This window comes from Taudactylus pleione, unplaced genomic scaffold, assembly GCF_031769625.1.
Source record: "Taudactylus pleione unplaced genomic scaffold, aTauple2 ptg001750l, whole genome shotgun sequence".
Classification (NCBI taxonomy): Eukaryota; Metazoa; Chordata; class Amphibia; order Anura; family Myobatrachidae; genus Taudactylus; species Taudactylus pleione.
This window is the reverse complement of record NW_028286147.1, coordinates 909,495-937,140: the sequence shown is the minus strand read 5'-3', so window position 1 is coordinate 937,140 and position 27,646 is coordinate 909,495. Positions and strand designations below refer to the sequence as shown.

At 46.3% G+C, this 27,646-nt stretch overlaps 1 protein-coding gene across 1 annotated transcript; it reads right to left on the bottom strand.

Moving 5' to 3' along the window:
- Positions 1-5,438: 5,438 nt before the first annotated feature.
- Positions 5,439-27,056, bottom strand: LOC148439487 (acyl-coenzyme A amino acid N-acyltransferase 1-like). Its single transcript, XM_088464683.1, has 3 exons — positions 26,567-27,056; positions 9,677-9,879; positions 5,439-6,035 (listed from the first exon to the last, which is right to left on the bottom strand). Exons 1-3 carry the CDS (start codon positions 27,027-27,029, stop codon positions 5,439-5,441), a joined length of 1,263 nt encoding a protein of 420 aa, XP_088320809.1. The 5' UTR covers positions 27,030-27,056.
- Positions 27,057-27,646: the final 590 nt, after the last annotated feature.

The window sequence follows — 27,646 nt, the reverse complement described above, 5'->3', positions numbered from 1 at the left end:
GTTTTTGAAAAGATGCAAATATTGTGTTGTAATGCTATAACCCATGCTGAAGTAATATTACCTATTGCAGAGAACTTCTTTGAAACTTGAAGCTCAAGACAGACTGTGGTGACCCATTGGCCATGGAGGAACCTCAGTAGAGTTTTTCTAGCAATCTTTAAGCAATATGTGCTAAATGGAACAGAAATTATTTTCCAACACATACAAATGCATTTACATTAAATGCTTTGAAACAAATCATGATCAATACACCACTCTGGATATTGATCAAGCTCAGAAAGCTGTAGGCTCAGTGATGGTCAATGGCCTCTTACCCACTGTCCATACGGAATCGGTATGTAATGCCGGCGGCTGTTTAGCCGCCGAATCAAATACCGACAGCGACAGTCCTGCGGGTCGAAATCCTGACAGCTGCCGGTAAGTACCCTAACCCTCACCTTTCCTTCTCCTAACCCTCCCTTAGGGGTACCTAACCCTAATCTCCCCCCTAGTGCCTAAACCTAATCCCCCCTCCCTGCACCCTAAACCTAACCCTCCCCGGTTGGGTGGCCTAAGCCTAACCCCCCCTAGTGGTGCCTAACCCTAACCGCCCCTTCCCTAACCCTCCCGGGGGGTGCCTAGCCCTATGTCCCCCCGGGGGTCCCTAAACCTAACCCTCTCCCACACCCGGCATATCTTCGTTTGGTATGCCGGGTTTCGGGATTCCATAGTGGGGCTAATAATAGGCATCAGGATTTCGACACCTATCTTTAGTCCTATGTCGGGATGTAAGTGTCGGGTTATCGGCCGGCGGGATAGCGCCCGCCGGTATCCTGACTACATCCTGTCCATACCAGGTGTGGTATATTATGTTGACATTCGTTATCTCAACATGAGAATGTCGACACTTATGTTACGCCAACAATGTAGAAAAAACACAATTTTTAACTGTAATTCTAATCCTAACGCGAATCCTAACGTACATGCCATCATTCTGACAGTGACTTTTACAATGTTCACATTTTGTCAATGTCAACATTTTAACCATGTCGACATCAATGTTGACCTTCTGCTGTCGATTGTGAATGTCGACATCTTGAATGGAGACATGACGACTGCGTCCACTTGAAAATAGTGCAGTAGCTTTCCAGGATATATGGTAATACAATTGTAAATATAGCTTATTAGTTACATGAATGTACAAGAATACGGCCATGGAATTACAGTTCATTAGATTAAATTATCAGAATTTGTCTGGGTTGTGGGGGAGGGGTGTCTGGCTAGGAAGAAATTACTATCTGTAATGGAGCAGTACTCCTGACCCCCTACACTTTACCGTGTGTGTGACTACCAGTGGCAAACGCAGGGTTTGCAAAGGGGGGTTTCCAAATACTAGGTTACACAATCAATGACCAAAAAAAAATCTAAAAGACTGCAGACACACACACACTCACACACTGACACAGACACACACACTGACACAGACTACAGACATACACACACACACTGACACAGACTACAGCATACCTCCGGTTTTTATGGGACTGTCCCGCTGTCCCGCCCGCGGGCCGCAGTGTCCCGTGGTGGGGGGGAAGTTGGGAGAGCACAAACTGCTGCTCTGCATAGCATAGCAGAGCAGAGCAGCGGGTGTGCAGGAAGAGAACAGATGCCGTGCGCATGCGCACGGCATCTATTCTCTTCTGTACGGAGAGCCTGGGGGATGCCCAGCGACTCGTAGAGTGCTGGGCACGCCCCCAAAGTGGCGAAAACGGGGGAAGCCGCGAGGCTTTGCCCCGTTTTCAGTAGACCACGCCCCTTTTTCCTAAATCCACGCCCCCTTTTCGGCCGTGCGCGCCATCGGTGCGCGACCTGTCCCTCTTTCCCAACCTAAAATGTTGGGAGGTATGCTACAGAGTGACACACACACTGACACAGACACACACACTCACATACTGACACAGACACACTCACACAGACTACAGACACACACACTGACACAGACACACACTCACATACTGACACAGACACACACACACACACACACACACACTGACACAGACTACAGACATACACACACACTGACACACACACACACACACTGACACAGACACACACACTCACACACTGACACAGACACACACACACACTCACTGACACAGGCACACACACACTGACACACACACACACACACTGACAAAGACTACACTGACACACACCTCTCACTTAAAAACACAAATAAATACAGCTCTGGCATCATTGCACCCCACATGCAGTGCAGCTCGAGTCCAGGAGAGATTGCCGGCAGTACGATCAGATCTCTGTCACCCGGCAGCAGCTCCCTCTCAGCCTCTCACAATGCTGGTGCTGCCATGTGAACTGCCTAGGAGGGACTATGCGCTGCCGCTGCAGCTCCCCCTACAGCCAGCACAGTATAACAGCAGGCACAGTTGCCTGAGCTTCTCTTTTAAAAAAAAAAATAAAAAATAGTTCAGCTGCACAGCGATGGAGCGGCTGGCAGGGGGGGTTTCTAGGTAGTCAGAAATCCCCCCTGCGTGTGCAGGTGACTACACATTCATGGGCGTATTTATAATGGGTGCAGGGTGTGCAGTGCACACGGGCCCCCGCACATACCTCCCAACTTTTGGAGATGGGAAGGAGGGACAGGACGTGCGCCGAAGGGTCGCACGCCCGAAAAAGGGGTGGGGCTTCCAGAAGGGGCGGAGTCAAATGAAAATGGGGCGGAGCCTTGCGGCTTCCCCCCCGTTTTCGTCACTATAGGGGGCGTGCCCAGCACTCTCCGAGATGCTGGGCAGCCCCCCAGGCTCTCCCTACGCTAGTGAACAGATGCCGTGCGATAGGCACGGCATTTGTTCACCTTCTGCACATCGGCTGCTCTACTAGGCAGAACAGTGGGTGTGCTCTCCCCAATTTCCCCCCCACCGCGGGACACTGCGGCCCGCGGGCGGGACAGCGGGACAGTCCCAGAAAAACGAGTTGGGAGGTATGCCCGCACCGCACACCTGGCACCCATATTATACTTACCTCTCCGGAAGTCCCACGTCGGCGCCGGTGTCAGCCCTGTAAAACATCTGGAAAATGGCCGCCATGGCCATTTTCCCGTCGTTTTGCGCATGCTCAGTACAGAAAAAATGCCTGCCGCGGCCATTTTCCAGGTGACCTGCACATGCGCTACAAACTCTGGAAACACTCTAGTGCACAGAGTCTCAGTGCAGCGCTGGCCGCCGGACTGAGAGGAGGGGGCCCATGATGGAGACTGCACACAGGCCCCCTCCTTTCTAGAAAGGCCCCTGTACACACTCCACAATAATGTTGTTGCATGTTCTTGCTCTGCAGACCGCTCAAACATCCATTTATGATTGTAAGAGGCTTAGGGGTCTATTTACTAAGCAGTGTTGGGAGACAGAGTGAAAAGTGATAAGGTGCCAGCCAGTCAGCTCCCAACTGTCATTTTTTAAACACAGCCTGTGAGATGGCAGTTAGGAGCTGATTGGCTGGCACCTTATCACTTTTCACTCTGTCTCCTAACAACACTTAGTAAATAGACCCCTTATTTACTAAAGTGAGAGTTTTCAGAAGTGGAGTTGTTGCCCATAGCAACCAATCAGATTCTACTTAACATTTATCTAGAACCTTCTAGAAGATAATAGCTAGAATCTGATTGGTTGCTATGGGCAACATCTCCACTTCTCAAAACTCTCACTTTAGTAAATATACCCCTAAGTGCCAAGTGGTACATGCATTGTAGGAGCTTGCGCCTGTGCAGCCAGTCTCAGGTTGTGGCACATTCGTTGTGGCATTGCCAGCTGCATCCACATGTGCGATGATGTCACTGCACAACAGTGAGCATACAATCCAGAGCTCTGCCACTCCACTCTCTGCACCCACACCTAGAAAGCCAGTTAGTATGTCCACCCTCATTTTCACACCAACTATCATCAAGGAACAAGAAACACAAGCACAAAGGTCCAGGAGGAAAATAAGTGATAAATGAGGAAGGGAGAACAAGTAAGGAACACACAAGGAAAGAGGCAAAGCGTAAAGGACATAGAGAACACATGCAAGCAAATAATGGATAAACAGGGAACATGGGACACAACGAAAATGAACTACCAGAGCTAAAATATTCTCTAGATCATTGGCTTAAGGTGCGTACACATGTAACGATTTTTTGAACGATTTATCGTTAACGACGTCGTTATCGTTAAGTCGTTCAAAAAAATTGTTCAGTTTCAGGGCCAAAACGATGAACGATAACTACCAATGCGCGCTCCCGTTTGTAGTTATTGTTCATCGTCCATTCTGACTGTCCTACATGACGATTTCATTAGTGAAATCGTTCATACTTTACAGAACCAACCATGAACGATGGCCATTCACTGTATGCATGCTAACGATATCGTTCATCATTGATGAAATCATTGACAAAATCGTTCATTTCATTATACAAAATCGTTAATTTTTTAAGGGAAAATCTGAAGGGAAATCGTTAACGAAAATCGTTGCATACACACATCGTTACATGTGTATGCACCATTAGTGTAATTGTTGTTCAAATGTGTTGTGCCACATTTGGTTTCTTACGTGGGCTGTGACAATGCAGAATTTTCATAGGCTGCTGAAAAGGTAACATGTGGCAAAATGCGTTTGCTTATAAGTTCAGCATTCATGCTACATAGTTCAGAGGTTCCCAAACGAAGTCCTCAAGGCACGCAAAGAGTCCAAGTTTTAGAGAAATCCGTGGTTGAGCACAGGTGGTTAAATCAAATTGACTGAGGTGCTAAGTCACCTATGGTTAAGCATGGGTATCCTTAAAACCTGGACTGTGTGCCTTGAGGATCGGGTTTGGGAACCTCCAACATTGTTTATCTTTTCATGATTTTCTAACTTCTCCATCTTATTTTCTCACAACATTCTTACAATGTTCTTTTATTATAAGAATTACCTCAATGTCGTATTTATATTTTAGTTATTGTCTTAAATTAGTGTTCTTGGATAAATTGGAGGCATTCTGGGATGTCAAAACACCATGTGACCTCAGCGTTCACAGATAACTTTTAAGCTGAGGAGAGGATATCAGGTCTACACATGCTTAGAACTGATCATGTAAGTAATGCCGGAGCTCTGCTTAAATAATTAGTTCTCTGCCTGTGGCAGAACGAGTCAAGTAATGTTTTACGTAATACCTTAGGTAATGTCAAGTGTTACTCAAGTGATTAGTTCTAAGCACCTGTAGACCTGATCACACAATGCTTAGATCAGATAAGAGTATTTACTTAGGATAGCTTTACCATAGATGAGTGAGTTAGGGGTCATCGAGTCCCTACAAACCAATCCATAAATAAAAAACTTCTTTGCAATCTTCAGCATGGCTCTGGCAGAGATGGCTGGTTCACCACCTTCTCTTTGCCAACTGGTTTCAAGTGCTGAAATTAAAAATATCACAATTTATTCCGGAGGACGCAAGGTATATTTCTGCGCAGAAAGTCCTGTGTCTCTCTCCAGGTGACTTCCTGTGCTCTGCAGTGAGCCAGGAGCTCTCCTCCCCACGACACGGGAAGTGAGAAGAAAGGAGATTTTGACGCTGGACATAAGGGGGAACCTGGTGGCTCTATGAGATGCCCAGCCCCGGGGTAACACTGCATGTACACATCCTTCTTTCCATACTTTCCTGCCCTGGCTACTGCTTCCTTAGCAAAAAACAAACTGTCATAGCTCTGGTCTTGGTCTCCCACCAGGAAGAGGATGGGACCTCTGGCTTTCTCCAGGGGAAGTATGGAGTCCTTGTGTTCTGCCTTTCTTGGGTCTCTGAGAGCCTTGCCAAGTTTTAGGGCTCCATTGTCTGTGACCAGAATTGCTTCTCCTAAGTGGGGAATTCCATTCAGAAGCAAATCACCATAGGCAAGACTATTACAATTCACAGCATTTGTTCCATTGATACAGACTGTAGCAAGAACCTGGGGCAAATAACAGGCCATAGCCAGAGCCAACTCAGCTCCTTTGCATATACCAATCACTCCAACTCCAGCTCCTGACACCTGAAAGACATACAACATGGAGAGAGGAGTTCATGCTCCAACACTTGTGTGATCGAACATCAGATTGACACACTCAAGATGAGGAGGCCTGGGATGATATGAGACTGGGGATTGCCAAAAGCTCTATTGCAACTAAAATAAAGGAGACTGCATACAAAATGTATTATCGGTGGTATTAAACTCCCGAGAGACTTAGCAAAATGTTTCCATCCTCCTCACCCAATTGTTTGCGGGGTTGTGGCTGCAGGGTACTATGATCCATTTATGGTGGACTTGTCCGAATATTGTCCCCTTTTGGTTCAGATAGCAAAAGATCCCTGGATATCTTTGTTGTGCTAATCAGGCCTTGGCAAATTTCCAGAAAATTAGGAGCAAACATTGCTTGATTAGCTTAAATTGGTAAAAGGCTTCGCCCCCGTTCCTCCCTCTCTGCTCTTAAGTCCCAGATTTGGCATGTTGTGGCCATGGAGGAGATAAGTTATTACCTCCATGATCGAGGACATTTTTTTCCCAAATTTGAGCTCCCTAGCTGCTGGCTGAACATAGACCCACATCCCCTTTCTCTTGAGTATTCAGTTCGTGAGTGGACCCATGGGCAGCCTCCACTCACCCCCTCCTTTTGTCCTATATTCCCTCTAGTCCTTCCCCTTACATGAGTCAACTGACATTTTTTTATTGTCATTTAGCTTATTAACTATATTTGAAATTTGGTCCGTATTGGGCTTTTGTTGCACATTGTTTTTGTGTTTATTTCTATTACGTTTGACCACTCAAAATAAAGAATTATAAAAAAAAAGTTGTCCCTACATTGACTGAAGCTTCTGCTAGAACCCATGGCTGGAACCTATGGATCACAATTACTACAGTGTTTTCAGTAAAAAAAACATTCTGTACCATTATTATCCTGTGACTCTATTTCCATATATGTATTATAATATATAGATTTGTAATGTCCATAATTAAGGTTTATAAAAAAAAAAAAAAAGAGTGTATTCCGTATTGTCATCTTTCATGTCGTTATACCTCTCCTAATGGGGCCAAGAATGGAACTGTTGTCTAAGAACTACCAGGAAATATTTATTTCTGGCAAGGAAATGCGCAGTATGCAGATCAATGCCACATTACCTTCCAAAGGTTCATGAAAGGAAACAGTACAAGAAATTGTTGCCTGACTTGTTGCCCTGGCTTCCTCATTGACGGATTGACAGCATCACACATACATTAGGACATTATAGAAACTCCCATATGACTACTATATGGAGTGTATAAATTTAAGTAAAAAGTTCTCCCAGTCAATTAAGCATAAAATGTCACAATCCATGCTAAAATGATAATGTACAATTATACGCCACTTTGCATGTAAAGAAGCATCATCGAACATTGAACATGGACGCCAAATCAGTGCTACTGCAGAAAAATACGCAGTTGTTGACCGCATCATGCCCACATTTGGCACTAGCCACCCTCCTGTTAGCACCCAGGAACGCCCATTGAAATCTCCTCTGTGCACACAAATACATTCTGCGTTCCCCAGCAGTAACTCTCATGACGCAGGCGCGGGCTGCATACATTACCCGCTTGCAACAGACAGCGACAATAAGTTTATCCCCTGCATCAGGCCCACAGTGAGATAGCAGTCTCCATCGGACTACATTTTCCAGCAGTCCTGACATACAGTATGTAGATGTCCCCAATCAGATACCAATTGGGATTGGCAGCCATTTTGTGACCAGTCCCAATTACCAACCATAAACGAACATTAACAGTAACATTACCAACACAGGATGCTAGTTTTCCTGTGAGTTGACCGCATTAAATTCTCCACATGTATGTTTCAGAATGCCGACAAGTGTTATATATAACAAGCTGATGTCTACCTGGGTGAAACCGGGTACTTTAGATACTTACTACTAGCTGGGATACCCAACATTGCCGGGGTTGAAGACTGGACCCTGAAGTACACCTGCAGCCTTTATTTGTTTACATTTTCCTCACCTATAACCCCATTCCATTGATCCTGAAGAAGACCCCACTGTTTGCTCACATACTTCCACACAGTGGCGTAACTACTGTGGGTGCAAGGGGTGCTGCTGTTATGCTGTCTGAGCTGTCTTTGTGGCCCGCAACGCCCCCTGCACCCATTCACACACGCACACACAACATGGGCCTGTCTAGTCATGGCCACTGAGGGGGGCCCCGTGTGTCAGCAGTGTTGATTTGGAGCTGTCCCGCCAGCTGATTACAGCTGGTGCACAGGCAGGCAGACATGGAGGCAGCACCGCTGGTTGTGAAGCAATCAAAGCTCACGGCCCGGCAGCCAATCAGCAGTGGTGGCTCCTGATTGGCTGCTGGTCTGCGAGACATGGGGAGTTGAGTTGCTGGGGGGCACAATGTGTAAGGGGCACTACTATTGTGTGGAATAATGTGTTATATGGGGCACTACTACTATGTTGCATAATCTGTACAGGGCTTTACTGTGTGGTATAATGTGTAAGCGGCATTACTGTGTAGTGTAATGGGCATTATTGTGTGGCATAATGTATAAGGGGCACTACTACTGCTTATAAGGGGTACTACTGTGTGCATAACATGAATCGGCTCTCTGTGGCATAACATGAATGGGCTCTGTGTGGGGACAAATGTATGTGGTTTTTTTTTCAACTCTGGGGAGCCCTTTTAAGATCATGCTATGTATCCCCTCCCTCACCTGTGTACAGGCAAATTACACTCTCTCACCTCTATAGTAACACATTTCTCTCCCTCGTCCATGTTGTAACACATTTGACATTCCCCTCCCTCACCTTTGTAGAAATACAATCCCTCCCTCCCTCACACCTGTAGTAACACATTACCCACCCTCACCTATTGAGTAACATTACCCTAGCACACCCCTGTAGTAACAAATTCACCTCCCTCTCTCCATAGTAACACATATGACATTCTTCTCCCCTCCCTCACCTGTATATTAACACATTCTCCTCCCATACCTGTGCAGTAGCACATTCCCCTCTCACTGCTGTTCTAACACATTTTCCTCTCACCTCTGTAGGAACACAATCCCTTCTGTCACTATTCAAATAGGGGAACCACACCAGCTGCCAGTGATGTTTGGCAGCACTTGGAATGACAGTGGGTGTTTGAATATGAACTGTGCTACAGCCACAATGAGACAGACAGGACATTGCACAGGGGGTGGAAAAATGTTAGCCCTTTTCATTCATTGTGTAAGAGTTTTGATGCAGTGTCTCACACACCATGGGGAGAACAGACACAGAGGTTTGTTCAGAGACACTGTGACCTTTTGGAAGTACTGTGCTTGTGGTGAGGCAGTAGGCCTTGCCACTTGTAGAGAGGAAAATTACCTGTCTAGTCAGTGCCCAGACGGGCTAGCATTTGTTTTATGTTTGGTTTGTTTGATTATTGGTGTTGCACAATAAAAACTGGTGCCGACCAGCTTGCACAAAAACCCATGACTGGAGTGCTGTTTCCTGGCTGCTGTGTGTAAGGAGGTGTCCATCTACCCCAGGAGAGGGACCCTCTACCCCGATCATATCACAAAATAGATATGTATGTATGTATGTATGAGTAAAATAAATATTTAAGGCTTAATTTTCTTACATACAGGAAGAATTATCACTTACTTTTGGATGACTTTGCAGATACTGAGCTGCTTCTTCAAAATATGTTAGATCTACATGGACTAGAGATTTTGGAAGATCCTCATAAGCAAAATAAGCCAAAGCAAGAGAGGCAAAACCACGACTGGCAAGGAGACTGCTTCGGAATTCTGTTAGACCTCCGATACTGCCAAACATATCAACCACTCCCACAAAGGGACCGTCGCCTATAAAATAAGGATACAATACAAATCCTTAGTCATGTTTCCTTAGTTTATTTATACAAATTTACATAATATAAGGAAGCTATTTTGTGTGCAGCCAATCAATTAACAAGGATTAATTACATCATTGAGACATAAACCAAAAGTAATCACTAGGCAACATACTAAAATACTCCTTACATTGTCCTCTTACAGGCTGTTATGTAATTAAATGGTTAATCGCTATGTGCTCTCTCTTAACTGCATTATTGTGCATGACTAATCAGTCTAAAATACATGTCAGAGTAAATATTACTCACCGAACTTAAAGGGCAGGCTGATTAGACTGCAGGTGCAAGACTTGTGAAAATGCAGATCCTTTTATAGAAGTGTGTCACGCTTGCCACTGAGTGGTTGGAAGCTGAGGTCCGAGGTTAGGGAAGAAATCGGAGGTGAGAGGCCTGAATGTACAATCTTATCATCCACAGGGCTTGGACGTTAGCGAGACCCTATCAATGGTGCAGAGTCTAACCTGCTGGGAGGTATTCACCAGTGACCTCTACCAATCGGGATATGGGTTTTAGCTGCACCCAGTAGGCAGGTCATGGTCCTTTGATATGGTATCCAAACCCTGTGGGAATAGAGAAACACACAGACGGTGGCGCGAGGAATATGCCTCGCTAGGAGACACAACTTCACTAGAAATTGGTATTTGAGGTACCCAGAGGTAGAAGTGTGTAGACAGACTATTGCGTTGAAGGATGACTCCTTGGTTTTGAGCACAGGCAAAGGTGATATGACGCACTGTAGCTCTGGAAGGGGATGCTAAGTTGTACACAGGCTGAGGTGGCAAGATGCACTGTTGCTCCAGAAGGAGATGCTAATTTGTACACAGGCTAAGGTGGCAGACGCACTATTGTGCTAAAGGTAGCGCAGAGTTTGCACACAGGCTGAGATGGAATGACGCACTGTTGCACTGAAGATAGCACAGAGTAGTACTGCAGCAGAGATGGTCAAAAACACACTAGAGAGAACACAGGGGAAATCTCAGAGGAACCTGGAATGAGAACTTGACTAGCATACACTAGGAAGGACAAACGTTGTTCAGGCAACTTCCTGGTGTTCTGGGGCCAGGTTATATATCCAGGGGTAGCAGTTGATAGGAGGATAGCGTCAGCTGATCCAAACCATACTACCATTGGTTGGAGGCACTGTCAGATGAGGAGGACTTGCATGGCGGCGCCCATGACAGAAACCACGATCCCCAAGACACAAGGCCAACCATGGAAGTCCTTAAGCGCCTACGGCAGAATACTCAGTGCATCACCCGCCTCCGCATCAGACGTCTGACCATACGAGAAGTCAGGGGAAGCCAGCACGGAGGTAAGAGTTGGCCGATCCTAGGTTAAACCCTGACAGTACCCCCCCTTTTCAGGGTGGACACCAGACACAAACTAGGTTTATCAGGAAACCTCCTATGGAAAGTTTGAACAAGTTGAGAAGCATGGACATTGGAAGTCTTTATCCAAGCTCTGTCTTCAGGCCCATACCCCTTCCAGTCAATGAGATACTGTAGACCATTGAATCGATGTCTAGAATCCAGAAATCTTTCCACTTTGAATTCTGTACCCTGTTGGGTATGTACTTGAGGTAGTTTAGGAGAAGAAGGTTGAAATTGGTTGAGAATCAATGGATGTAAGAGAGACACATGGAAGGTATTGGATATCTTCATTTGTGGAGGAAGTTCCAAGTTATACAACACTGAATTAAGAATTTTGAGGATGCCGTAAGGACCAATGAAGCACGGTGCAAATTTCATGCTAGGTACCCTCAACCGGATATTCCTGGAGGACAACCAAACTTTGTCTCCAAATCTAAGCAGTGAAACTGCAAGACATCTTCTGTCTGCAAATTTCTTGCAATTTTTAGACGTTTGCTTCAAAGAATGATGAATTGTCTCCCAAAGCCTTGAAAAAGACTCTACCAGATTGGTTACTGCCGGAACCTCTACTGCAGGTAAATCTTGAAAATCTGGGATTCGAGGATGTCTACTGAAGACAGTAAAAAATGGAGTTGATTTGGAAGAAGAATGATATCTGTAATTATGTGAAAACTCTGCCCATGGTAAGAGATCCACCCAGTCATCCTGGGAAGTGGAAACAAAAAGCCTAATGGAGGTCTCCAGCTTCTGGTTCACCCTCTCGGTTTGACCATTTGTTTGAGGGTAGTAAGCTGAGGAGAATTTTAATTTGATGCCACAGGTACTGCATAACGCTCTCCAAAATTTGGCTACAAATTGAACACCCCGGTCCTTTGGTAGACCATGTAGCCTGAAGATGTCTCAAATAAAGATCTTCACCAATTGAGGAGCAGACGGAAGTCCCACAAGCGGTATAAAAAGAGCCAGTTTGGAGAAGCGATCCACCACCACCAACACTGTGTTATGTCCTTTGAACCTGGGTAATTCTGAAATAAAGTCCATGGAGACGTGGGTCCACAGAGGGACTGGTACTGGTAAGGGGCGTAGTGGACCAACGGCTTCTTGTGAGACACTTTATGTTGAGCACACTACACAAAAGACAAAACAAAATTTTGGATGTCTTCCTTCATAGTGAGCCACCAGTATGAACGTTGGAGATACTTGTAGGTCTTAAAAATTCCAGAATGGCCAGTCAAGAGAGAAGCATGAGCCCATGTTAAAAGTTTTTTCCATAAATAAAAAGCTACAAAAATTTTTCCCAGGTGGTGGAGTACGAGTATGAGCAAACACAATGGGGTCCAAGACTGGACGAAGTTGGTGTTGATCCTCTTCCTCTTGTGTAGATATAAATGAGCAAGAAAGTGCGTCAGCTTTTTTTTTTTAAATGCAGAGACGGAATTGGAGTTTAAGGTCAAATCTGGAAAAAAAAAAAAGAGACCAACGAGCCTGTCTAGCATTTAAACGATGAGCCATCTGGAGGTATATTAAATTTTTATGGTCTGTAATAATAGTGACTGGAAATTTAGCTCCTTCCAGGAGATGCCGCCATTCCTCCAGTGCCAAGTGAATCACCAGTAACTCTTGATCTCCAATGGCGTATTTTTTTCCGCAGGAGAAAACTTACGTGAAAAAAAATCACATGGATGGGTTTTCCCATCTTCGGCGGTCTGGGATAGTGCCACTCCTACCCCAACTGAAGAGGCATCAACTTCTACAGTAAATGGTTTATCAAGCTTTGGCTGGCGGAGGATTAGTGCTGTAGAGAATACTGACTTTAACTTTTGGAAAGCTTGTACAGCAGGAGCAGACCAATGAGAAGGGTTAGCCCCTTTCTTAGTGAGGGCCGCGATTGGTGAAACCAATGTGGAGCAATTTGGAATGAATCTTCTGTAATAATTTGAAAACCCTAGGAAATGCTCTGTGGATTTTAGCGAACAAGGCTGAGGCCATTCGGAAATGGCTTTTAGTTTGTCAGGAACCATCTAAAGAGAATCTCCAGAGATAATATGACCCAAAAATGGCACTGAGGTTTGCTCAAAAAGACATTTAGAGAGTCAGTTTGTAATACAGAGACTTCTCTCTCAAACAGAGCCCGCTACTGTAGCAGTTTCTGAAGTCATGAAATGATTATTGTGTACAAGTCTGGGACAGCGCAGAGTGGCGCAAGTGTACATCATACTGTAGTAATACAGACAACTGGGCATGCGCAGTGATGATCTTCCATACGCAATGGCATAGCAATGGCTTGGCTCCACTGGGCATGCGCCACAGATTCCATTGTCATTGTAACCCCTACACTGGGCATGCGCCAGAGATGCCATAACCCCTCGGAGCTGGCTGACAGCCACCACAGTGCCAACCATGCTGACAATGACGCAATTTTGTGCTTTAAACGCACAGTCAGTTTGTCATGCAGAGACCTCTCTCTCAAACAGAGCCCACTACCAGTTACTGGTCATGAAATCACTAGTTTGCACTTTAAACGCACAGTCAATTTGTAATACAGAGACTCTCTCAAACAGAGCTCACTAGCAGTTTCTGAAGTCATGAAATTACTATACAGTAGTGTCCGAGTCTGGGACAGTGCAGAGAGTGGCGCAAGTGTGAAAATTCAACCGCATACAGTACATTAGTAATACAGACAACTGGGCAAGCGCAATGCAATGATCTTCCATGCGCCATGGCATAGCGCTACATGGCGTATGGCTTGGCTCCACTTTGCATGCGCCACAGATCCCATTGTAACCCCTCCACTGGGCATGCGCAAGAAATCCCATTGTAACCCCTCGGAGATGACAGCCACTACAGCGCAGACACTGATGCAAATTTGGACTTTTTAAATACACAATCAGTTTGTAATGCCTTACTTTTAAACAGCCTTTTTAACAACAACACTACTACAGTAGTTTCACTATAGTGTCCAGAGCCAACAGTGCAAAAAAAAATGATTCTTTTCCAGGGCTCGAACCCGGGACCAGCATTGTTGCAAAGCGATCACCTAACCACTAGCCCACAAGCCAGCTATATTACGAACCACATATAGCGGGCTCATCCTTGTGCACTCCACCCACCCGCTGCTGTTTTTAATAATAAAAAAAATTGTCTTCCTTTCCAACTATTATACAGTACTAGTACATATTGTACTGTATATACATAGTACCCCACCATTAGAGAATAACTCATCCCATCTCAGTGAAAGCTGTGCGTGCATCTCATTAATCTATAGTATCGTTTATACCATGATAACAACTCGGGCAACTTCACTACTGTACAGTTATGTACAATATGTGTACTGATTTGTGTCCCGTTCTAAGAGCTTACTGTATGTATGTGATATTAAAAATATTGGTTGTGCGAACATGCAAATACTATACAGTGCGTGAATGTGATATCCATCCAATTTAACAGTATGGTATTCAGTACAAATTACAACAGTGGAGCACTCCCCACCCAGCGGTTAAGCGCTGTATTACATGCTGTAGCGTATCCTTAGTTGAAGAATACTACGGTACGCCACAAGTCCAGCCATCACGTAATGTTCTATGGCGCGACTCAGAGGCCTGAATGGCGCGCCTTCAACAACAAACTAGCTGGGCACATCTGTATTGATGATTTTTGCTCTGTATCCTTTTTTTATTTTCCTTTTAATCAATTATATATATTTAATCAGATAAGCATCATGAGATCATTTGTAATTCATTCTCATCGTTTTGCTACATGTATTGCATCAACAATCCCACGTTCCCTCCCTCCTCCCTTTCTTTCCCCTTCCCTCTCCCTTTCACTGTTCAGGTGTTAGGACACAACAATATGCAGCTGCAGTAAGCTTTTGTCCCTTAGAACAGGGGTCAGGGAACTTTTCTACCTTTTACCCCAAAATATATTTAGATACGCTGACGTTACCCCCTTATTTGAAAGGAAGGAAATCATATAGTAGTGCCCCCATATAATGCCCCTGTAGTAGTGCCCCCATAGTTATGCCCCTGTAGTGCCGCTTGTACAAAAAAAAAAAAACACTTACTTTAATCCCTGCTCCTGCATCCGCCACCGTCCTGTCCGTCTGGCGGCTCCTCCGGACTATGGGAGAGGTGTCATGACGTCTTTCCCATAGTGCGCATGGAGCGAGGTGGAAGCTGGAGTTCAGGAGAGAACTCCAGCCTCCGGCTAACACGGTGCTGCAGGGAAGGAGTCGGGCGCCCGCTGATAATAACATCTCAGGGGGCATCCGGCTTAGAGCCTCCCTGCGGCACAGCCGGGCATGCATATGAATCATTCTATATTCATATGCATGCCCGGCTGTCCGTCCATTACACCCAGGAATTTAATTTTTACCCCATGTGGGGTAATTTACCCCAGTTCCCTGACCACTACCTTAGAACTACTTAGAAACATTATATCTTGTATTTAACCAAGAACATTGATTTCATTTTTTCTTATCTTTCTGTACAATGAGACATACTATGCTCTCACATATGTTGATTTCCAGCCTGCAATCAGACACACTCAGATCATCATCAAAGAAACACACCTTTCAATTTCAGTAAACCAACCACCAATCACAGTGAAGGGAGACGTATATGTATCACCAGCAGGAACAACAGAATATTGTTCCTTGACAAGGGCGGAAGACCCACATAATTCACGTAAAACAGATGAGAGAATCCCTTACAGCACCAGTCAACCACCTGCATCTGCTGCTGCATCACATCCAGATCCCGCGGTCCCGCGAACCCCGATCATGCACCACACTGAAGACGGAAGACATAGGACGGAGACAGAAGACATCTCTAGCCGGCAAGGGGCAGGAGCGGCCACCTGGAAGTTGCAAGGGGAGGTAAGTGTCTTCAAGGAGGGGATCTATGGCAGACAGTTCGCGAGAGCTCAGACCGTTACATCCCCTACCCAGGCGGCTGATCACCCACCCTCCGGCAGTCTCACTGGTGCTGGTCTGGGATACCCAGCCCAAACACCGGTATACTGCATAGAGAGGAGGGCTATCATCACGTCTAGGTCCCTGCCTTTGTCCCCGCATTTCCCAGTGGAAGAGCCGTACTCTTACCCCGGGAAGCACACCCTGGGGCACCGTGTATATAAACAGACTATATTAATTCTTTAACACAGAGTCAGATCAGCGGGACGCCGCTCATCTGAAACACAGACATATCGACTTGGATTCTCATCACTGTCATACCTACATCGAAAAGGAACAATATTTATTGTGACGAACACCATCTACAGCCATCTGTCACTTACTATCACGCTCTAGCTATTAGAGAATATATCAACAACTTTACCAGTGATCTGAACATATTTTTTTATGCATGCAGTTTCACTGATTCATTCACTATTGATCCAAGTATATCAATATCTGGCTCTAGATATTGTTTAGAGTTCATTTATTATTTTCATGTATACTTATTGATTTCTTCCCTATTGTGAACATATATGTAATTTTATTTGTATTATCAGTAAAACATTTGTACCACTTTTTTCATCAGTTAAGTGGTTATTATATGTAAAGCTTATCATTACCATTCATCAGTATCACCTGGTGTAGCGCTCCAGTATTCTATTATTTTTGTTGATTACGTATCACCAAGAGACGGGACATCTCTTTTCTGGAGCAGCTCCCCTTTAGGAACACGATTTTTCTCCATTAAGCGCAGGTTCTGTCTCCGGCTTGATTATCGTATACAGCTGAGACAAGGCAATCAATCCGCAGGACAGTATGCTGTGCAGTTCCGAACCCTTGCCTCGGAATTAGGATGGAACAACGAAGTCTTAGTTGCCGCATTCATGCAGTGTCGGTCTGATCAGATCAAAGATGTACTCGCATCTAGGGAATTGCCAACTTCTCTGGATGACTTGATCTCCCTGTGTATCCGGGTGGACCTTAACCATTGGGAGAGAGCAAAAGAAAAGGAACAGTCTCGTCGGTTTACCTTTAATCTCGCTCCTCGTTTCACGGCACCAGTGGAACCTCCAGAAGAGCCCATGCAGATTGGGAAATCTCACCTTCCTGTCGCAGAGAGAGAAAGGAGGTTTAAAAACAGACTTTGCTTATACTGTGGTGAACCAGGTCATCTTCTCTCCGGCTGTCCAAAACGTCCAGGAAACGGGAAGGCATAATTGATCGAGGGGTGGTCAGATTAGGCACATTTCAACACACCCCAAAAAAACGTGTAGTTCCCCAGTGCTCCATTGATGTGACCCTGGTCCTGGGAAAGTCCTCTGAAGTTGTTAGGGCTTTTCTGGACTCAGGTGCCAATGGCAACTTCATTACGACTAAAAAAGTTCAAGAGCTTGGAATTCCAATTAAGCCACTTCAAACACCTCTCAGTGTCATCGGAGTAGATGGGAATAGACTTCCTACAGTGACCATCCACTCTTGGACGTCTGAGATTAAAATGCAAATTGGGGCTCTCCATCAGGAATCGATAGCATTCTATATACTTCCATCAGCTGTTAGAGTCCTGTTATCCTGGGTCTTCCTTGGCTCCGCAAACATTCTCCTGTGCTAGATTGGGAGGAACCTCAAATTCTGTCATGGGGCCCTCGATGCCATGGTTCCTGTTTGTCATCCGTCAAACCTCCTCAGCGAGCCATTCGGAGTTCAGTCGTTTTTCCGGAAGCTCAGCTTCCAGCTTCATTCCGGTCCTTCCGAGATGTCTTTAGTAAGAAAGACTCTTCCTGCTCATAGGGACTGGGATTGTGCTATTGACCTATTACCTGGGAAAGAGCCACCTCCTGGAAGAATCTTCCCTCTTTCACTTCCTGAGTCCCAATCAGTGTCTGAGTATATTCAGGAGAATCTGGAGCGCGGGTTCATCAGGCAGTCCAAATTGCCGGTCTATTCTTTGTCAAAAATAAGGACGGAGGTCTGAGACCATGCATAGATTACCGGGGTCTGAATGCTATTACCATCAAAGACTGGTTTTCATTACCTCTGATATCTGAACTTTTCGACCGAAAAGCCAAGTTTTTACCAAGCTAGATCTTTGCGGGGCCTACAATTTGATCAGGATGCAGTCCGGAGATGAGTTGAAGACAGTCTTCAATACTCGTGATGGTCACTTTGAGTAACTAGTCATGCCTTTTGGGTTAAGCAATGCTCCAGCTGTCTTCCAAAAATATATGAATCACATCTTCAGGGATTTGCTCTATAAATATGTTGTGGTATATCTAGATGACATCCTGATATTCTCAGAGGATGTAACAAGTCATCGCCTGCATGTATGTGAAGTACTGATACGACTCCGGGTCAACCAGCTGTTTTGCAAACTTCAAAAATGTTCCTTCGAGCAAAAAGAGCTAACGTTTTTGGGATACATTATTTCTGGTCCTGCCTTCAGATGGATCCGGGAAACTAGCTGCCATTACTAACTGGCGTCATTCTGTTGGGTTAAAGGCAATACAACACTTCCGGGGATTCTGCAATTTCTATCACCAGTTCATTAAAGACTACTCGACCATAGTAGCTCCAATCACTGCACTTACCAAAAAAGGACAAGATACCCGGAGATGGTCTCTTGCAGCTGAAGAGGCCTTTGTTCTTTCTTTTAAAACAGTGCTTTATGGCAGCTCCTATTCTAAGACAACCTGACTGCGATCTGCCTTTCTTCTTGGAGGTGGACGCTTCCACGGTTGGAGTTGGGGCTGTACTGTCACAGAAGGATGAGTGAGGCAAGATGTACTCTTGTGGGTTCTTTTCCCGCAAGTTTTCCACTCCAGAGAAGAATTATGCAGTTAGGGATAAGGAGTTGTTAGCTATTAAGCTGGCATTGCAAGAGTGGAGATATCTGTTGGAGGGGGCAAAATTTCCGGTGACAGTTTACACAGATCACAAGAACCTCACTTATCTGAAAACTGCTCATTGCCTGAATTATCACCAGTCCAGATGGTCGCTGTTTTTTGACCGTTTTAACGTGGTTATTACCTACTGTCCAGGTTGCAAGAATGTTAAAGCTGACGCCCTGTTTCGAGCATTCAATTCTGCCCAGGAAGATGAAGTAAAGGAAGACAAACCAAATTTAAATCCTGGGTGCTTTGTTGCAGTTACTAAAGTCAAGATCCCTCCAGGGAAAACATTTATAGCACCCGAACTCCGATCTAAGTTACTCCAGTGGGCTCATTCTTCACGTTTTTCAGGTCATGCAGGAATGGTGAAGAAGTTAGAGCTGATCCTTAGGAGCTATTGGTGCCCGACTGTACGTTGTTATTTCAAGGACTTTGTGGCAGCTTGTACCATTTGTGCTCAGCATAAGGTGCCCCCTCAACTTCCTTCAGGGTCTTTATGTCCACTTTCAGTACCTGATCATCGGTCCCATATATCCATGGACTTTATAACAGACCTACCCTCCTGCCAGGGATTCAATACAATCTGGGTAGTGGTGGACAGGTTCTCCAAGGTCGCTCACTTTGTCCCATTAAAAGGGTTACCGTCGGCTCCGAAGTTGGCTGAGGCATTTATAAAGGAAATCTTCAAGCTACCTGGGTTTCCCAAAGACATTCTTTCAGACTGTGGGGTACAGTTTACTTCCAGGTTCTGGAGATAGTTATGTAAATGCTTTAATATCAACTTGAGTTTTCATCTGCATACCTCAGAGTAATGATCAAACAGAGCGCGTAAATCAAACTTTAGATAAATTAATTCGGATATATGTCGCAGCTAATCACAATTTGCTCACAATAATTTGTACCATGAGTCATCGGGCTACTCTCCATTCGGCATTCAGTATGGGCTACATCCCATGACACCAGAAATACCTGCTCTTTAGTCAGTATCTCTCCCAGCTGTGGGTGGCACAGCGGGTCGGTTCTTCAGGATTTGGAGGGAGGTGAAAAAGAATTTGTGTAAAGCTTCTTCCAGGTATAAGTGGGTGGCAGACAAGAAAAGAAGAGGGAGTCCTGTACTGAACCCCAGTGATAAAGTCTGGTTATCCACTAAGCACTTGCAATTAAAGGTTCCCACCATGAAGTTTGCTCCCAGGTTCATTGGCCCCTTCCAGATTCTTCAGGTCATCAATCCGGTGACGGTTCGTTTAAAACTTCCTGGTAATCTCAGGGTTTCCAACGTATTCCATACCTCTCTTTTGAAACCATTGGTGCTTCATCGATATTCGAGACAGTGCAACCCTCCCACTGCAATTCCAGTGGATCACCAAGAGGAGTATGAAGTCAAACAGATTTTAGATTCCAAAATGTCCCGAGGTGCAGTTCAATTCCTGGTGGATTGGAAAGGATACGGGCCAGAAGAACATTGTTGGATTAAGGCTTTGCATATTCATGCACCTCAATTCCTTTGAAAGTTCCATCAGAAGTTCCCTAACAAGCCATTTGTGAGGTGTTCAGTGCCAACCCCTAGTGGGGGAGGGGGTAATGTCACAGTGTGCCGGACACCGGTCGTCACTTACCGGATCCGGCAGCACTGGCTCCTGGCGCCCGCTGCCGATGACGTCCTCCCCTGCTGCCTGTCCTGGCGAGCAGGGAGATCCCGGCGCCTGCTGCAGCGGGCTTCCCTTGTAAAATGTGCAGATGGTCGTGGCTCCCCCTAGGGGTGCGTGTGCCATGCTGCAAGTAGTTTTAAGAAGCAGGCAGGGTTAGGGAATCGCTGGCTTGAAACCTGACCTATATAGTTCCTGGGAGCACCTCAGTGCCAGAGTATAGACTCCATTACCATACTCCAGTGTTCCTTTGTATATCCTGACTATTGGTTCTGACCTTGGCTTGCTCGTGACTCTGATTCTGCCTGATCCCTGGTTCTGCGGTGATTGTCTGGTTCTGACCTCAGCTTCTCCCTGTGACCAGTTTACGCCTCCTCCCTGGTACCATCTCGTCTGTTTGGTTCTGATCCAGCTTGTCGACTACGCTAAAGTCTCCTGCACTCCTACTGTATAGGGAAACCTAACGTGAAACAACCTGTGTGTCGGACGTAGCCAAGTCCATACCTTCTTGCGAGAGTCCCTGGTGAATACCGCCGGCACATTAGACTCTGCCCCTCAGGAATAGGTCTAGCCAATTCCCTGAATACGGGTTGCATCCACAATCCGCCCGAGAGTTTGTGACATGGTGCATACCATTAACCATCAGAGGTCTACGTCATTGCCGGTTCTGCGCCTCCTGGCACAGCTCATGTTGCGCTGCTTGGAATTTAAAACATTTTTTTTGTAGTGCATCACGTTCCGGGGGTGTACAATGCCATTGTAGATGCGCTGTCTCGCTTTCAGTGGGAAAGATTCAGGGAGTTGGCACCGATGGCTGCTTTGATTGGTGATGTTTGCCCCACTCATTGTTGGCAGGTTATTTGTCCGGAATGGAGGGGTTGGCTCAGCAGTCGTTAGCCCCTGGGACTCTACAAGTCTACGTGGACTCGGTGGGAGTCATGCCAGAAGTAAGCTACTAGATATTTTTCTCCTTTATCTGGGGGGCTGTATACCTCTGGTAAGTCCAAGTCTGTTATATCGCTCGTAATTGCTGGTGTCTCGTTTTTCTTGCGCTTACACAAACGTCGAGATTTATCTAAGTTTTTCTAAGTTCACAGAGCGGTAAAGGGATGGGCTCGCTTGTCCCCGGTACCAGATAATCATCGTAGGCATGTTACGTTTTTGTTGCTTGTCCAGTTTGTGAATGTTTTGTCTTCAGTTTTTGTCTCTCCATATGAGATCGCATTGTTTCGGCACGCTTTTGCGATGGCCTGTCACGCGCTTTTCACTTAAGCGAGCTAGTCGCCGCGTCCCATAATGCTCCATCGCATGTTGTCATTTCACGCTCAGTGTTATGCAAGATTCGGCGGTCTAAAACCGATCAATTAGGTCAGGGTCATTGGGAGTCGCTGGCACCTTGACCTGATGCGCGTCTTTGCCCCTTGGCTTGGGCCAGGGAATATGCGGTACTCTGACCCAAAGGCTCTGGCACGTGGTTGAGGCATCGTGATGGTTCGCCGTTGATGATGTATCAATTTCGTGCTATACTCCGTAAATGTGTTCTGTCCCTTGGTCTTCCACCGGGTGTATAGTTCTCACTCCTTCCGGATTGGGGCAGCTACCGCTGCAGCTAATGCTGGTTGGTCTATACCGGCGATTAAAGCCCTCGGGTGCTAAAAATCTGATGCATTTAAGCGGTACGTGCGCTCGTAAATGCTGACTTGGGCCTTGTTCACTTTATGTAGTTAATTTAATTGGCTATATTATTATTGTAAATTTAACTTGGATGCTTATAGCCGCTCGCCACCGTCCTCAGTGGGAGCCCTGAGGGATTTTCCCCTGTTTTTCCCCTGAGCCACGGAGACTGATTGGCTATTGTTATCCGGGCAAGTTGTTCAGTTTTTTTTAGCTCGGGTCAAGTTACCCCCCCCCTTCCCCCTATTCTATTTCTTCCTTTTTACTCTCCCGGTTAAAGGTAGTGGTTTTTGTTAACATTGTCTTTTATTTAACTTTCAGGAGCCCAAGTGGGTCATTTCTATCATAGGCGAAACTGGGGGGTGGTCTGGGGGTGCACAGGACCACCCATTAGCCCAGTTTGCCAAACCGCTGCTGCCCGCCCACTGCAATCCAGGGCAGTGACCAGCAGCCGCCCTCCACCCTCCCACACGCTCTGCCACAATCGGAGCTGAGCTCCGATCGGGCAGCTCTAGTCTGCAGCCTCTGCGCATGCGCAGAAGCTTACCTAAAAAAAAAAAAATGGCCGCTGGGTGAGCTGCTGCGCGGCGACTGCAGGGAGGTGGGAGGGGGCGAGGGGTTGGAGCTGACTGCACAGAAGGCTGGGGGGGATATTGGAGCTGACTGCACAGGGGGCTGGGAGGGTTGGAGCTGACTGCACAGGGGGCTGGAGGGGGAAGGTTGGAGCTGACTGCACAGGGCTGGGGTGACATGGGCTGGGGATCGACGCTGATGCACACTGGGGCTGGGGGAATGGGGCAGAGAGACGCATACTGGGGCAGAGAAACACACACTGGGGCCGGGGAAATGGGGCTGAGAGATACACACTGGGGCCAGGGGGAATGGGGCTGAGAGATACACACTGGGGCAGAGAGATGCACACTGGGCCGGGGGAATGGAGCTGAGAAACGCACACTGGGGCCGGGGGAATGGGGCTGAGAGCCACAGGTGGGCCTGAGGATGGCAAGATGGGCTGAGAGCCACAGGGGGTCCTAGTGAGAGACCAGGGGGCCTGGAGGTGGAGAGACATGGAGGCCTGGTGATAAAAAGACACAGAGAGCCTGGATAACCACAGGGGGGGGGGGCTACGGATGGAAACATTGGGGGTCTGGTGTAACACAGGGGAGCTTGGAGAGACACAGAAGTTTGATCAGGGAAATTCACATTTTTCCTGCACAAAAGCTTCTGTTACTACAGTATATATTATCTGGTTATGATAATGACATGGGTTATATTTCTACGTAAACAGGCATCTTCCAGACAATGTGATCTCCTACATGAGTAGTGAATACCAGCTGAAGACACTGCCCAGTGATGCTCAAATTCCTCAGAGGTTTCCCGCTGCAGAGAAACCACCATATAGGTAAGAAAAGACTTTCAAACTGACTGGGGCCCAAAAAACAGACTGAGGGGTGACACCAAGGTGACAGGAGCTGGGTGCTGCACTGTAGCATTAAGTGCAGCACTCGGCTTCTGACAGTGTGAGGGAGCTGGCATTGCACAGTGCTCACCTGCACCTCTAGCATCCCCCCACCACACCGGACTACTGGGGTTCAGGCGGCAAGGCCATACCCCTTCCCAAGTGACCATGCTCCCTGTCCATGAGGCCATGCCCACTTTTCGGCGGTGCTCGGGTACGCCGCACACACAACATCCCTCCCCACACAGGATAACACAGTGGGGGTGGACGCCACTGGTGTGTGTGTGATACAATTTTTTTTTTACAATAAACAGTAACACAATATCTGACGTGCTAAAACTGGGACCACCCATTGCCAGATCTCTAGTTTCGCCTATGATTCCTATGTGCATTGGGTGGCTAAATCGTCTTTTGCTCATGACCCTCAGCTGTTTGCAGGCATTGACCGTATCAATGGCTGGGGCGGAGGGGGATGTTGTGGGGTTCCTTATTAGATTGTTTGTCGCACGTTACGACGCACTGCGGGCCCCCAGGGGTTTTAGCTTTACACCTGGGGGATTTAGGGCACGAGTTGGCGAGGGACATTGAAACGATTGGTAGCTGGTGGCCGTGGTGCATGGTGGTATGGTCAGACGACATTCCCCATCTTTTCTGGCGTGGGTCTCTCCCTGGTGTAGTCATGGATAAGGCGAGGCATAACGTGGATGCATTTGTGTCTGAACATGTTTTGGCAGGAGGGGGTTATGTGGTGAGACATCCTTTCATCAGGTTTCAGGATACTCACCTGTTTCGCCCAGATGGCATTGATCTTACGGAGGAGGGGGTGTTCTTATTTTTGGAGAGCATTTTTAAGGTTTTAGGCAGTCTTGTTTAGTGCTGGTGGCGGGCCCGTCTTTTGGGAGGTGGCGTCGGGCGTGGAGGGAAAGAACGGCAGGACAATGGGCATTTCCCGGCAACTAATTATGGGTGCAATCTTTCTCAATACAGGGCTGATTTTACCATATTGGGGTCAGCTGCTTTGGCTTACTGGCCGGGCCCCTTTGGCGTAAGATTTGGAGACCATAGTTTATTTGCTTAAAGGGCAGTTGGCTCAGCAAGTATGGTGGAGGTAGTGGATTTGCCTTAGGCGATCTGGCCATTGTTTATGCTGCCGCATCTTTCTTACCGCCACCAGTAGTAGTTAAGATTTTACCTTTGCTTTTTTTCAAATAAATGCTGATCTAATTTTTTAAATTGCAATGAAGTTGTCTGTGTCGTTATTTTTGATAAGTTGTTTCAATAAAGTAACATAAGAGGTTTACACTGGTTAGTCTCAGGTCTCAGCAATTTCTTTTGTGAAAAATAGTTGCAGTAGTTAAATTGGGGGAACATGTAAATGGTTACTAGTGTATTTTTGTGTCTGTAAAGTGCAGATTTAAAACAAATTTTAAATAATACACCTGCTGCAGCCTCCTGCAATCCTATAAACAGCCCCCCAAAATACCTGACCCAGTACTTTATACCCATTTTCAAACACTTTTTACATTTTCACCCCAGAAATGACATGCCTTTTTTTAGGGGGTATTAAGATAACTTTCTTTTTTGCCTAATTAGTCATTAGGGGGGGGAGGGTGTCCAAAGGGTTCTGAACCTAGGGCCTGATTCAGACCCGCTCGCAAGCGGGTCGATGGTGGCCCAGTGCGCACGCGCGAGCCCCAGAGCGAGCGCGAAAAGCACTCGCTCCATGGCTCACTACAAAAGGGGCGGCTGTCGATGTTGATCGACAGCTCGCCCCATTTAGTAGGCGTGGCGGGGGGGTGGCTTCACAAACGGAGGCGTTCCCATGCGAATGCCTGCCGTTTGTGGGCGGCCCCACTGACATCACCAGTGATGTCAGTGGGAGAGAGTTCGGCTCTATTAGAGCCAGAAGCTCTCTGGGGCTTGCGGCCACGAGACCCTACCACAAGGGTCTCGTCGCAAGCCCGATGGTCGCGTTGGTCTTGACCATCGCGACCATCATCCTGGCTGCTCGCAATAGCTGTGGGTGGTCACCCACAGCTATGCGAGCAGCCAGGAGGCCGCTCCAAAATAAAAAAAACGCCCTGATTCAGAGTGAGCGCTCTTTCACAGCGTCCATCTCTGAATCAGGCCCCTAGTGCCTACATTTTTACTCAAAAATAGGGATTTTGCACATCTTTTCTCCTGCCTTTGTGTGGAGAAACTTTTTCGCCTGTTTTTGCCTATGGAGTTTTCGCACATGTGAAAACGTCCTGGAATAGGGCAATACATTGGAAAGTGGCGAAAACTGCTTATCGGCGAAAACTTTTGCCGATCTGGCTTTTCACCTCTAATTTAATACGGGCCTAAGACCTGGTTAAGTTGCCTCCTGTGTGAACTAACCGCCTCTCACGCACCATAGCTGCACAACCCAGCATGCAATACTAGTATTCTTTAGTCCCAGAGTACTGTTAAGTGTTGCACTCTACTCAACCTTGTTAATGGATTATGGGCTTAGATTGTTGTCCCAGTCAACTCTGCTAATATAGGGGACTCCACAGTCAATTGTAATCAGAATGCGTAAAACAAACTCCTGATGCAGGAATTAAACCTACTTGACCAAGCAGTGACTTTTAACCCGCATAACTGCTACTGCAATTAAGTGGTTTATTTGCCTACCTGGTGGGAGGAATAGGGCACCTCTGACCCGACCTTCTCTTATCTGTATTCTCTGTACCCCGGGACTGACGTACCATCTTTCCACAATTTTACTAACATCAGGAGTTTCTTCAGGAAGTGGCCTTATCACCTGATATGAATACAGCTCCAGATGAATATAGAAGGGACTTCCCATGACGTCACGTTTCATCAGCCTTAGGAATGGGATGGATGGTTTCAGGGACCAGAACAGTCCCATAGGATATACACCTTCAAAATCTCCACCAGTTGCTGGCGAGCTCTCTAGGTTTACTTTCCCCTCCATATCACTCCTATAGAAAGCTCTGGAGGAAAATATCTGCCCTTTCTCATCCTCCAGCCATGCTCTCAGGGTGATTATCTGTTGTGGTGGGAGACCCCAGACCTGGATCTTCACCGGCTCATCCACTAGCGAGCTCTCCGGTGAGACTGCAAGACCGATCATATCTCAAGTTCCAGAAAAGATGGGATTAATCTGAAATGAGAAACAGGAGATAATAATGTTACATGATTAAGTACAGAGTGAAAATTTGTGAAATCTTTAAAATTAGACCTATCACTGAAGGAATTGAAGCTAAAATATCGGATGTTTTATTTAATTCTTAAGATTTAATTATGTAACTAATATAATAGTTTTTCTTGCATTTATTGTACTCATTTATGCAACATTCAATTGGTTTATTTACCAATTAACAATAAATGTTTAGTAATACATACCAAACAAAGGGTCCGATTCAGATCGGTATGATCATGCCATCGCACTTGCGATTTCTCATGAATCGCAAATGCAATAATATAATAATGACTCACTTACCCTGCAGTGCTTAGAGACACCCAGGGGAAGCATCTAATATCCGTGCTCACACAAAAAACGAGAAACATCGAACACAGATCCAGTGGCCATCAGCCTCCTAGGTAAGTCTAAGGCAGGGGTGAGGGAACTTTTTTACCTTTTACCCCAAAATATATTTAGATACGCCGACGTTACCCCCTTGATTTGAAAGGAAGGAAATCCTATAGTAGTGCCCCCATATAATGCCCCTGTAGTAGTGTCCCCATACT